The following is an 11,766-nucleotide window of genomic DNA, read 5'->3' as shown; positions in this document are numbered from 1 at the left end:
CACTGTGCCTGTTGAGGCTAAATTGTGTGTAGTGGATGAAAGCAGAGACTCTAGAGTCAGACTCTCTAGTTCTGAGTTGTGGTTTCACCACTTACTGGCTCTCTGATTTTGATCAAATTATCCTGCTCCCCTTTATCTTTATCCTTTTATTATTTGTGAAATTGGGATAATAATATTAATTATTTATAAGTTTTTTTAAAAGGATGAAATGAGATAATGGTTATAAAGCGTTCAGCTTAGTGCCACCACATGATAAGTGTTCAGTTAAATGTCAGAGATGATTGATGATTGTGATGCTGGCCATGATGGTGATTTAAAAACTTGATTGAGATAGGTTAAGAGCCCCAATGAAAATCCAAGTTCTACTACATCTAGGACACATATTTTCTCTGTTGTTATAGTCTGTCATACATTTTAAGGGACTCTGGATTTCCAGTTTGATCAGGATACATTACATGGCATCACCCAGCAACTGCTCCATTGCTCCAGTTGCCGAATTCCTCCTCATCTGCTTCCCTAACTACCAGACTTGGCAGCACTGGCTGTCCCTGCCCCTCAGTTTCCTCTTCCTCCTGGCCATGGGGGCCAACACCACCCTCTTGATCACCATCTGGCTGGAGGCATCTCTGCATGAGCCCATGTACTACCTGCTCAGCCTCCTTTCTCTGCTGGACATCGTGCTCTGCCTCACTGTCATCCCCAAGGTCCTGGCCATCTTCTTGTTTGACTTCAGATCCATCAGCTTCTCTACCTGCTTCCTCCAGATGTTCATCATGAACAGTTTCTTGACCATGGAGTCCTGCACATTCATGGTCATGGCCTATGACCGCTATGTGGCTATCTGCCAACCATTACAATATCCATCCATCATCTCTGACCAATTTGTGGCTAGGGCTGCCATATTTGTTGTGGCCCGGAATGCCCTCTTTTCTCTTCCTGTTCCAATACTTTCTGCCAGGCTCAGATACTGTGCAGAAAACATTATCAAGAACTGCATCTGCACTAACCTCTCTGTGTCCAAACTCTCCTGTGATGACATCACCTTGAATCGGTTCTACCAGTTTGTGGCAGGCTGGACCCTACTGGGCTCTGACCTCATCCTTATTGTTCTCTCCTACTCCTTTATCCTGAAAGCTGTGCTAAGGATCAAGGCTGAGGGTGCTGTGGCCAAGGCCCTGAGCACGTGTGGTTCCCACTTCATCCTCATCCTCTTCTTCAGCACAGTCCTGCTGGTTCTGGTCATCACTAACCTGGCCAGTAAGAGAATTCCCCGGGATGTTCCCATCCTGCTCAACATCCTGCACCACCTCATCCCCCCAGCTCTGAATCCCATTGTTTATGGCGTGAGAACCAAGGAGATCAAGCAGGGAATCCAGAAGCTACTGAGTAGGTTGTAAGAGGTAAAAAGGATCAGATCTACGTTTGAAATTTTTAATAAAAGTCTGGAATTATTTTTATGTTGGAAAGGAAATTTTACTTTTTAATCCTGGAACATATTCTGATTCTTCTTTTTCTTTATACTCAGCTAACAATGAAAACATTCTTCTCTGAATCCTCGTTTTCTGTTGCTTCAAAGGAAACCTCACTTTCCTAGATTCTATGGTCACTTGGGAATTTTCTTTGACCAAATCCTTAACCAAGGATCTTGCCAAGCCTTAGCCAAGTGGAGCTGGATTAGAGTGGGAGTGTTTGACCTCTACAGAAACAAACCTTATACTTAAAAAGATCTGCCTATCCCCTGGTTTGCAGAGGACATAGATGCCTCTCCTGTCTCCTGTTTCACTCATGGCTTTTGTGTTGTGAAGGGTCTATTGGGCCGAAGTATAGATGTTCTCTCAGAACTTTGGCTCTTGGGGTTGAATGCTTTACCCTGAACATCCCTGACGCTTTTCTTTGGCACCTGTAGCACATGTACCATCTTCTGGTTCCTCAGATCCTCCCAGATCCTGTTAAGATTTTTCTGTCTTTGCACCTCTCTGGGAGCAGCATTTCCTATTCTTTCTTTCTGCTAAGATTCTTTCTTCAGTTTTTTTTTTTTTTTCTTCTGTAAAGGAGAATGACAACTCTTTAGGGTTTTTTTTTTTTTTTTTTTGTGGGGGGTTGTATCGTTTGAAGTGTTATAATTTCTTTTCTTTATTATCTTCAACTTCATGACTTTATAATCTTCACTTTATCCCATATGACTACCTATAAGGAACTTAGAACTTTCAATCAAATTTCAGGCATCGTCCCTATTCCACTCTGACCTGCCCATCCTAGGCACAAATCAGCTGTCCTATTCATTCCCTCTATTGCCCTGTTTGCTCCAGCCTCCATCCTGAGCTGGGGCTGGTACAGCTGCGGACAGTTTTCCAGGCTTGGAAGCTCTAGGGTTTGATTTTCACAGATAAGTGTGCTCCACTGTTTTGCAATCCCCTTCTTAATGATGTCACAGATTAATCCGATATTTCTGAACAATATTGTACAGTAGCAACCTCTCTTTTGAGGATGAAAATTGAGTTTCATTGCCATCATTTTTCTAAGCATCATTAGAATAACTTTCCCAGTTGGACTATCATACTTTGTTTTGTATTGAAGTTTATGTTTGCTGAATGACTTGTATTGAAATTTAATATTTCTACAATATTTTTTCTTGTGTATCATTTAATTTTTTTATTTTTTCCACTTTTATTGAGATATAATTGACATATAACATTGTATTAGTTTAAGATGTACAACATAATGGTTTGATATATGTATATTGCAAAATGATTACCACAATGTGTTTAGTTAACATTCATCAACTCACATAGTTACAATTTTTTTTCTTGAGACAAGAATGTTTTTTTTTTTTGCAGGATGTCTTTCTTTGGCGCTAGACACCTGGTCCTTCTGTGCATTTGGGAGGTGTAAATGCCACTGCCTGCATGCACTTTTGAAATGCTGGGTTTTGAAAGAGCTTTTTTTAGGATCTATTATGTCACATTTCATAACATTGGTCTCATCAAGGTAACAAAGGACTTGAGCTGGCTGAATTCTCTGTCTTTTTCATTCATCCCCTCTAATTTCTCCTTTCCATAGAGTTACTATTAATTGAGTACCTACCATGTGCCAGACACATTATATACATCCTTATTTTACCCATGTATTTGCCCTGAGAGGGTTTTTTTTGTTGGTCCTTGATGAAGAAGCTGAAGCTCAGAGGAGTAAAAGGACTCTCAAGATCAGAGTAATTGAACCAGGATAAATCCATGTCACTCGACCGAGTGTCAACCCGAGTGTTCTTTCCACAACACTACTGGTCTCACCCTTGGCTGTGCAACAGCATAACCTGGTGAGTTACAAAAAACCCCTTGAGTTACATCTCAAGCTTCTCTTGTGCCCAGCCCAAGCTTGGTGTCTGGCACTTAGTAGGCACATTATAAATATTAATTTTTTGCCCAGAAGTTTATGGCAGGTAGGAAGCAATCTCCAGTGTTTGAGTCATAGAATGATCACCCATTTATAAGCAAGTCTTAACATGGTTGTTGAAAGGGTATATGTCCTTACTCCATGTAGTACCAAAACTTTTTTTTAAATCACTTTACTAATTTTATTAGGCATTTTATTTAATTTTTTTCCAGTTTCATTGATATATCATTGACATATAACATTGTATTAATTTAAAGTGTACAACATAATGATTTGACCTATGTATATTGTGAAATAATTGCCACAATAATTAGTTAACGTCCCTCACCTCATATAGTTACAATTTTTTTCTTGTGATGACAACTTTTAAGATCTGTTAGCAACCTTGAAATGTACAGTACAATATGGTTAACTATAATTACCATTCTGTATATTACATCCCCAGAACTTATTTATCTTGTAACTGGAAGTTTGTAATTTTTAACCAACTTCACCCATTTTTGCCATCCCCTACCCTCCTCCTCTGGCAAGAACCAATCTGTTTTCTGTTTCTATAAGTTCAGTTTTTTTAGATTATGTATATAAGTGAGATCATACAGTATTTGTCTTTCTCTCTCTGACTTATTTCACTTAACATAATGCCCTCAAGCTCCATGTATGTTGTCGTAAATGACAAGAAGTCCTTCTATCTCATGGCTGAAAAATATTCCATTGCATATGTATATAACGTCTTCTCTATCCATTCACTCATTGATGGACACTTAGCTTGGTTCCACGTCTTCACTATTGTGGATAATGCTTCAGTGAACATGAGAGTGGAAATATCTCACTGACATCCTGTTTTCATTTACTTTGCATATATACCCAGGAATGGAATTGCTGTATCATGTGATAGTTCTATATTTAAATTTCTGAAAGATCTCCATATTGTTTTCCATAGTGGCTGAACCAATTTACATTCCCATCAACAGTGCACAGGGATTCTCTTTTCTCCACATTTTTGCCAACACTTGTTATCTCTTGTCTTCTTGATGATAGTCATTCTAAAAGGTGTGAGGTAATAGCTTATTGTGGTTTTGATTTGCATTTCCTGATGATTAATGACGTTGAGCATCTTTTCATGTGCCTATTGGCCATTTGCATGTCTTCTTTGGAAAATGTGTATTCAATTCCTCTACCCATTTTGTAATTGGATTGTTTGTTTTTTTGCTGCTAAGTTGTATGAGTTCTTTAAATATTTTGGATATTAAATCATCAGATATATGACTTGCAAATATTTTCTCCAATTCTATAGCTTGCCTTTTCATTTTGTTAATGGTTATCTTTGCCATGCAGAAGCTTTATAGTTTACTGTATCCCACTTGTTTATTATTGCTTTTGTTGTCTTCACTTTTGGTGTAAAATCCAAAAAATCACTGCCAAAGCCAATACCAAGGAGCTTACGTCTCATGTTTTCTTCTAGGAGTTTTACAGTTTCAGGCCTTACATTCAAGTCGTTAATCTATTTTGAGTTGATTTTTGTTTATGCTGTAAGACAGGGGTCTATTTTCATTCTTTTGCATGTGGCTGTCCAGTTTTCACAACATCATTTATTGAAAAAGCTACTTCATATCTATATAATATATCTGAGGTAGGTAGATAGATAGACAGACAGACAAAGAGATAGATAGAGCCTCAAATGAGATTAGAGTCCTGGCCAACAACTTCATTGCAATCTGGGGAGACTCTGAAGCAGAAAACCAAACTAAGCCAGGCTTGGACTTGCAACCTACAGAGCTAAGCTTCTAATTCAAAAAACTAAAAAACAAAAACAAACAACAAATCAGAAAATTAAACCCAAAGAAAGTAGAAGACAAGAAATAGTACAAATACAAGTAGAGAACAATAGAACGAAAGAATATGTATAATAGAAAATAACAAGGCCAAAAGTAATGTTTTGAAAACTAATAATAAAAGGGATAAACTTTTAGTAAAAATGACAGAAAACACAAATTTAAATTATCTAGAATTTTAAAAACACTATTGAAATTAGAGATATTTTAAAAGATAATAAAACTATACAGTGCCAATTAATTTAACAAGGATGCAATATAAAAATTCCTTGACAAACACAACTGTCCAAAAATGGCAAAGGAAAAATTGTAAAAATCTGCCTTGTTCTATATCTGTTAAAGATGATGAAATCATAATTAAAAACTTTTCCACAGAGAAAACTCTGGGCCTACGTACCTTCATGGTGAAATCTTCTAAAGAGTTAAAGAAGAAATAACCTATGTTCTTTCAGAAAATAGAAAGAGAGGGAGCATTTTCCAATACATTTTTTGAGGTCATCATAAACCTGGCATCAAACATTGACAGGAATTTTACAAGAAAATAAAATTATAAGCTAACGTCTCTCATGATCATAGATATACAAATTCTAAACAAAATATTTGAAGTTGAGTATTAAAAAAACAAAAATTAATACATTTGAACAAGTGAAGTCTATTCTGGGAATGAAAAGTTACTTTAACATTTGAAACTTGATCTACATTTGATTCACCTCATTAACATTAACCTTAATAATGGAGGAAAATATACAAATTTCTCAATAGATACAGAAAAATCATGCAACAAAATTCACTATGTGTTATTAATAAAAATAATCTCAGAAATTTAGGGACAGAAAGGAATTGCTTTATCTATGAAAGTTTGTCTTCCCCAAAGCTACAGTCAATATTATACTCAGTGGTGAAATAGTAAATGCTGAGTAAAAAGGAAAAACTGTGTAAAGATTGGAAAGGAAGAAGTAAATATGTCATTATCTGCAAATAACTTCATTCTCTGGACAGAAAATCCAATAGCACCAATAAATAGAATATTTGAATTTATAAGTAAATTTAGTAAGTTGCTGCATAGAAAGTCAATACACAAAAATCAATTGTATTTCTACACCTTAGAAACAAAAAAATGGAAAATGAAATTTATAAGTTAACACCATTTACAATTACATCAAGAATATCAAATACCTAAGAATAAAGATGTCCAAATTGTATGCATTGAAACTAGAAAACATTGCTGAGAAAAATTAAAGACAACAAATAAATCAAGATATATATCATGTTTGTGGACTGGAAGATTCAGTAATGTGATGGTGTTAATTCTCCCCAAACTGATATATAGATTCAATGCAATTCCAATAAAAATTTCAACATTTTTGTGGAAATTGACAAGCTGATTTTCAAAAGCACATGATAATGCAAAGAACCTAACAAACAAACAAACAAACAAACAAAGACACTACTATACACTTTGATAATTTTTATAAGACTGCATACTTAAGATAGTGTGATATTGGCAAATAGACTAATTGGTCAGAATGGGCAGTACAAGAAAAGACACATAGTTATATTGTGATCTGATTTATGACGAATGTGATAGTGCGAGTGATTTCCTTTTTCATATATGGTGCTGGAGCCATTGGAAACATTTATGCTATAGATTTAAATTTTGAAGGCCCTTTCCCTAGTTTCTGCATTCCACCCAGTGTGATGGTTAATTTTATGTGTCAACTTGGTTGAGCCATGGGGTATTTGGTTCAACATTATTTCTGGATGTGTCTGTGAAGGTGTTTCTGAAAGAGGTTAGAATTTGGATTAGTAGACTGAGTAAAGCAGATTGTTCTCCCCAGTGTGAGTGGGCATCATCCAATCCATGGAGGACCTGGACAGAACAAAATGTGAAGGAAGGAAGACTTCTCTCTCTCGCAGTCTGTCTGCTTGTGCTGGACATCAGTCTTCTCCTATCCTCCGACTGGGACTTACACCATCAGACATCTTGGTTCTCAAGCCTTCAGACTTGGACCAGAACTGCACCGCTAGCTTTCCAAATACCATTGATATTAGCACTGGGCTAAGACTTATCAAAGATATTTAAGCCATGATTTTGTAGGAAACTGTCTCAAGAGCATCCCTGGCCTCATTCTTATTATCATAGTTTGTAGCATAAGGGTTGAGGTCAAATCTGTACAAATAACCTGTGAATAAAGGAGGATACTTGAAGCATTTGTTAGAAGGAACACTTGGGTTAGAAATTCAATGGACTTGAAGTTTCTTCTCTGGCATTGATTGGCTATGACCTCATCCTATCTCCTGAATTTTCTGAGTCTCATTTTCTATTTTTTTTTTAAATTTTATTTATTTATTTTTTCCCCCAAAGCCCCAGCAGATAGTTGTATGTCATAGTTGCACATCCTTCCAGCTGCTGTATGTGGGACGCCGCCTCAGCATGGCCGGAGAAGCGACGCGTCGGTGCGCGCCCAGGATCGAACCGGGCCGCCAGCAGCGGAGCGTGCGCACTTAACCGCTAAGACACGGGGCCGGCCCCTCATTTTCTATTAAATAAAATAGTAGGTAGCTTCTATTCTTGATATCTGAGAGTCCATTGCAGGGACTTGTAAAAATTAGGAAATGATTTATAAAAGTGAGAACTTCTCTCTTCTGGCCACTATTGTGTTTCTCCCATGAAGTGACCTCTTCCAGCGTCATCTTGGCAGTACAAAGCCCACATACAATGCAAAATCACAATTGGACTACTGACCTGACCTAACACTGGAGAAGGAATCACCTTTAGCTTGGCAACTCAGGAACTCCTTTCTTCCCATCCTCCAGGCACTTGGGAGCCCCAAGCGGCAAGTGCATCTGGGCAGTATAAAGTATCACTATAAATTCTTACTCACTATAAATTATCACTCTACAAAGCCCAGAGGTTGTAGCATTCAAATAGGTGACTCTTCTGAGATGGAAGAGCTGATAAAACAGTTGGTAAGTTGGTTCTTCACTGAATAATGGAGCTTTGGTAGACAGTAAGGCAGAGAAATCAGGGCAGAGGAAGAAATAATGGAAAGAGTAAGGTGACTCAGAGGCATTCATTATAAAGTTCTTGAAAGAAGGGGATGGGATAAAGAAAAAGACTCTTAATTGATGTTGAAAATAGAGGGAGAAAGAGTGGCATGGAGCATCCCTAATTTTTACGAAGACATAGAGTGTCTATCTGTGATTCTCTTATACCCTATACCCAATGATCAGCGATAGTATAATTCTTATTTTCTTCATTCTCTCTCACTCTCTCTCTCTCGGTCTCTCTCTCTCTTTCTCTCTCTTTCACACACACACATTCCAAATAGAGTTGAATTGCTGACTACATTTTTATATAGTTTTTTACTATCACATGGTGAACCATAATATATTGGAATACTACCTCTAGAAGAACAATAAATTAGAATATTTACTGCTACTTCTTGTTTTATAGTTTTTCCTCTTCATTCTTCCATCCATATATACAATGCAGATGACATGTATCAAACACATCGTACACAAATGACTCCCAAATTTCTATTATCCACCACGTCCTTTTCCTGATCTTCAGGCTTATATATCTGTCTATTTACATGTCCACTGGATATTAATTCCCTTTGGTAAATTTCTAGGATTGGAATTGTTGAATAATAGCAAAGACGTATTATTTACTTCTTACTTATTTACTTCATAAGAAATATGCCAAAGAGTTTTTCAAAATAGTTATACATTTCACATACCTACTGGCAATGCATGAGAGTTTCATTATTCCACATATTCTTCAATATATGATAATGTGAATCATTTTCCCTTTTATCGTTCAAGGAGTATAAAATGGAATCACTTTGGGATATTAATTTTCATTTCCCTGATGACTAATGGCGTTGAATACCTTTTCATTTGCTATTGAACATTTGTCTATCTTCTATTAGAAGTGTCTGTTCAGTCTTTTCCCCTTTTTAATTGGTTTTTTGCTATTCTTATTGTTGATTTTTAGTTCTATTTAATTTTATTTCCATCACACTTGCCATTATCTGGGGGTAATTTAATTATTTTTTGCATGCTTATTGTCCTTCTTGCTAATTTAGAATGTAAGCATTATGAAAAAAAACATTTCTTTTTATCATAGCCATATACATTAGCTATTCCCACGTCTAAAAACACCAGCTACAAAGCAAATTATAAACATTAAATAAATAAATACTTGAAACATCTATGTCTCAGAAAGACTTAGAGGACCCAAGACATCCAGTATTTCCCGTAGAAAAACGTGTTCTGCTAAGAACTAAATTTTACCTGTCTAATTAAATGGATATCTTGTTATCATACCTTAAGAATATGCTACAAACTCATTTCAATTATTTTAATATTTAATTATAATTTATTTAATCTCATTTAATATTTTAGTTATAACAATCTTATTTCTAAGTCTTAATATTTATATTTGTATATTTAAAGGCTATAATAGACCTACAGAAAAAAATACTTTCAATTTTGTTCACTCTACTCTTTCCAAATATGTTTAATCTCCAGAACATTCAATTTTGCTACCATCCATTAACAGTTTCTATTATTTGAGAACTTTCCTGCTGCACTATAGATTCTCATTTCTGAAACTTTGCTAAATGTCATTTAGCCCAGAAAGTGAGTAATCCAAATGGAAACGGGTGACAGAGTGATGTCAGTAAGACTGTAATTTCTAAGTAGCATAGAAGAAAATATGTAAGAAAACCCCCTTCCTCACCAAATGCGTGTTCCAGGGGCTATAACATGAAGGCCATGCTTGGAAACAGCAAAGTGTGCTGGCAGACTTCCCAAGAAGGTTAATTGCTTAGAGATTTCATCAATCTCTAGAGCTTTTAACAAAATAGTTTTGTACAAAGTTATCAACACTGCAAGGCTCAGGAGGGGTAGTTCTGCTGCTCTTTGCCAAATGCTGTGTTCCGATGTGTTTAAGTATTGGAAATTGGTCATCTTGACTGAAATTCACGTCTGTGAAGCATTAGCATGCTTGAAGCCAATCTAAAAGGACTCAACTTGGTTATCATTTCAAAATTCTGGGGTTACTAAAAGCTGGGTTTTTGCACATAGTCACTATTTTTACTAGCTGAATATTTGCATCAGGGGCAACTCTGATGCTCACTGTGTTTGTACGAGAATAAGATTCTTAACAATTTCGTCTCAGAACATAGCTAAGCAAGTAGAATCCACATCAGCATACCTGCATTAAATGAAATGCTTCTTAAGTACAAAGAAAGTGAATTCTCAGTACCCAGGTATGGGCTAATACGTCATCTGTTGCTCTCTGTCTTGTGTTTATGCGATTACCCAACCCCTCCCCAACTGTGTGACTTAGCCTTTATTTTTGTAGCCAGGTGCAATTAGGTAACACTCAAATATTGCTTCCCTGAGCGTTGTTAGACCCCATTTAGGTGTCTTTGGATATCCCTGTTCTAACCATGAAATTCATTGGATTCTTTAACTCTCAAATGGCAACATTATTTCCCCTTTACAAATGTTGTGTTTTGATGACAGTAGCACCTATCAAAGAGATTTCTTAATTTGGGGTTCATTTCATATTAAAAGTAAGAAAATAAAAGCAACTATCAGTGTTCATAGATAGCAAATAAACACTGAAAAAAGGAAGTGAAATGAACAAATTTGTCTTGGACAATCATTAATGATCATCTAAAAGTTTTAAATCTCAGTGTGATTAAATTTTACTTTAACATACACGACAAAGCATTTAAACCTGTAAGACTTATATCACCTTTGAAGTAAAATGATTTTAGAAGTACGCATGTCAATGAGAAGTAAACTCCTGCTTCTGATGTGGAAACCTTGGGAGAGATAAACTAATGAGAAGGAAATTCCCACCTATGGTAGCAGGAGAGCAAGAAGCGCTATAAGGAGTTTGACACTGTTGTCATCTTGTGTCCTGCTTATTTAGATAACACTTAGGGTCTGAGTTTGACTTCTCAGATTTTCCATTGATAACTGAACTGCTGGGGATGAGGGATAGCAGCCAAAGCACGATCTAAGAAGAAACACAACTGTAATTTCCATGTAATGATATCCATCCCAAAGACGAACACCCAGACATTGAGATCAAGGGAGGAATTTAGATGATGTGAGTGATATGGGTAGTTGGCATCACTACATTATTCTTTGTACTGTGTAGGCCCAATAAAATTAGACTCTTTTAAAAGCCCAATGTTGAGTGCTTGTTTAGATCTCAGCCTAGAATGGTAGCTTAGAAAGGAAAGGAATATAACAGGTGTGCTAGACATAATAATGCCCACCCTAAAATATGTCCATGCCCTAGTCCCATAGACAACATCCAACCCACTTAATTATTTTGTTTGAACTACACAATATTTTATAATAAATTTTAATACAATTGGATAAGCAAGAGTATAAATATGTAGAGAATATTCATGACTCCCTGTATAAGACATTTTTTTTTTCCCTGAAGACATTTGATTTGTTATCTCTGAGATAGGCTCCTTTTTCTACCTCTTGCTTCTTTATTAACCTGAGG

General features: G+C 36.2%; 1 protein-coding gene across 1 annotated transcript; it reads left to right on the top strand.

The window, feature by feature from the left end:
• The first annotated feature begins 455 nt into the window (after positions 1–455).
• LOC131408100 (olfactory receptor 56A4-like) lies at positions 456–1,397 on the top strand. Its single transcript, XM_058544658.1, has one exon. It carries the CDS (start codon positions 456–458, stop codon positions 1,395–1,397), a length of 942 nt encoding a protein of 313 aa, XP_058400641.1.
• Positions 1,398–11,766: the final 10,369 nt, after the last annotated feature.

This window comes from Diceros bicornis, chromosome 7 (assembly GCF_020826845.1).
Source record: "Diceros bicornis minor isolate mBicDic1 chromosome 7, mDicBic1.mat.cur, whole genome shotgun sequence".
NCBI lineage: Eukaryota > Metazoa > Chordata > Mammalia > Perissodactyla > Rhinocerotidae > Diceros > Diceros bicornis.
This window is presented reverse-complemented; position numbering and strand designations above follow the sequence as displayed.

What these genes read in the sequence shown, in the direction of transcription:
- LOC131408100 (XM_058544658.1), top strand. Translation starts at nt 456, where the DNA reads ATGGCATCACCCAGCAACTGCTCCATTGCTCCAGTTGCCGAATTCCTC.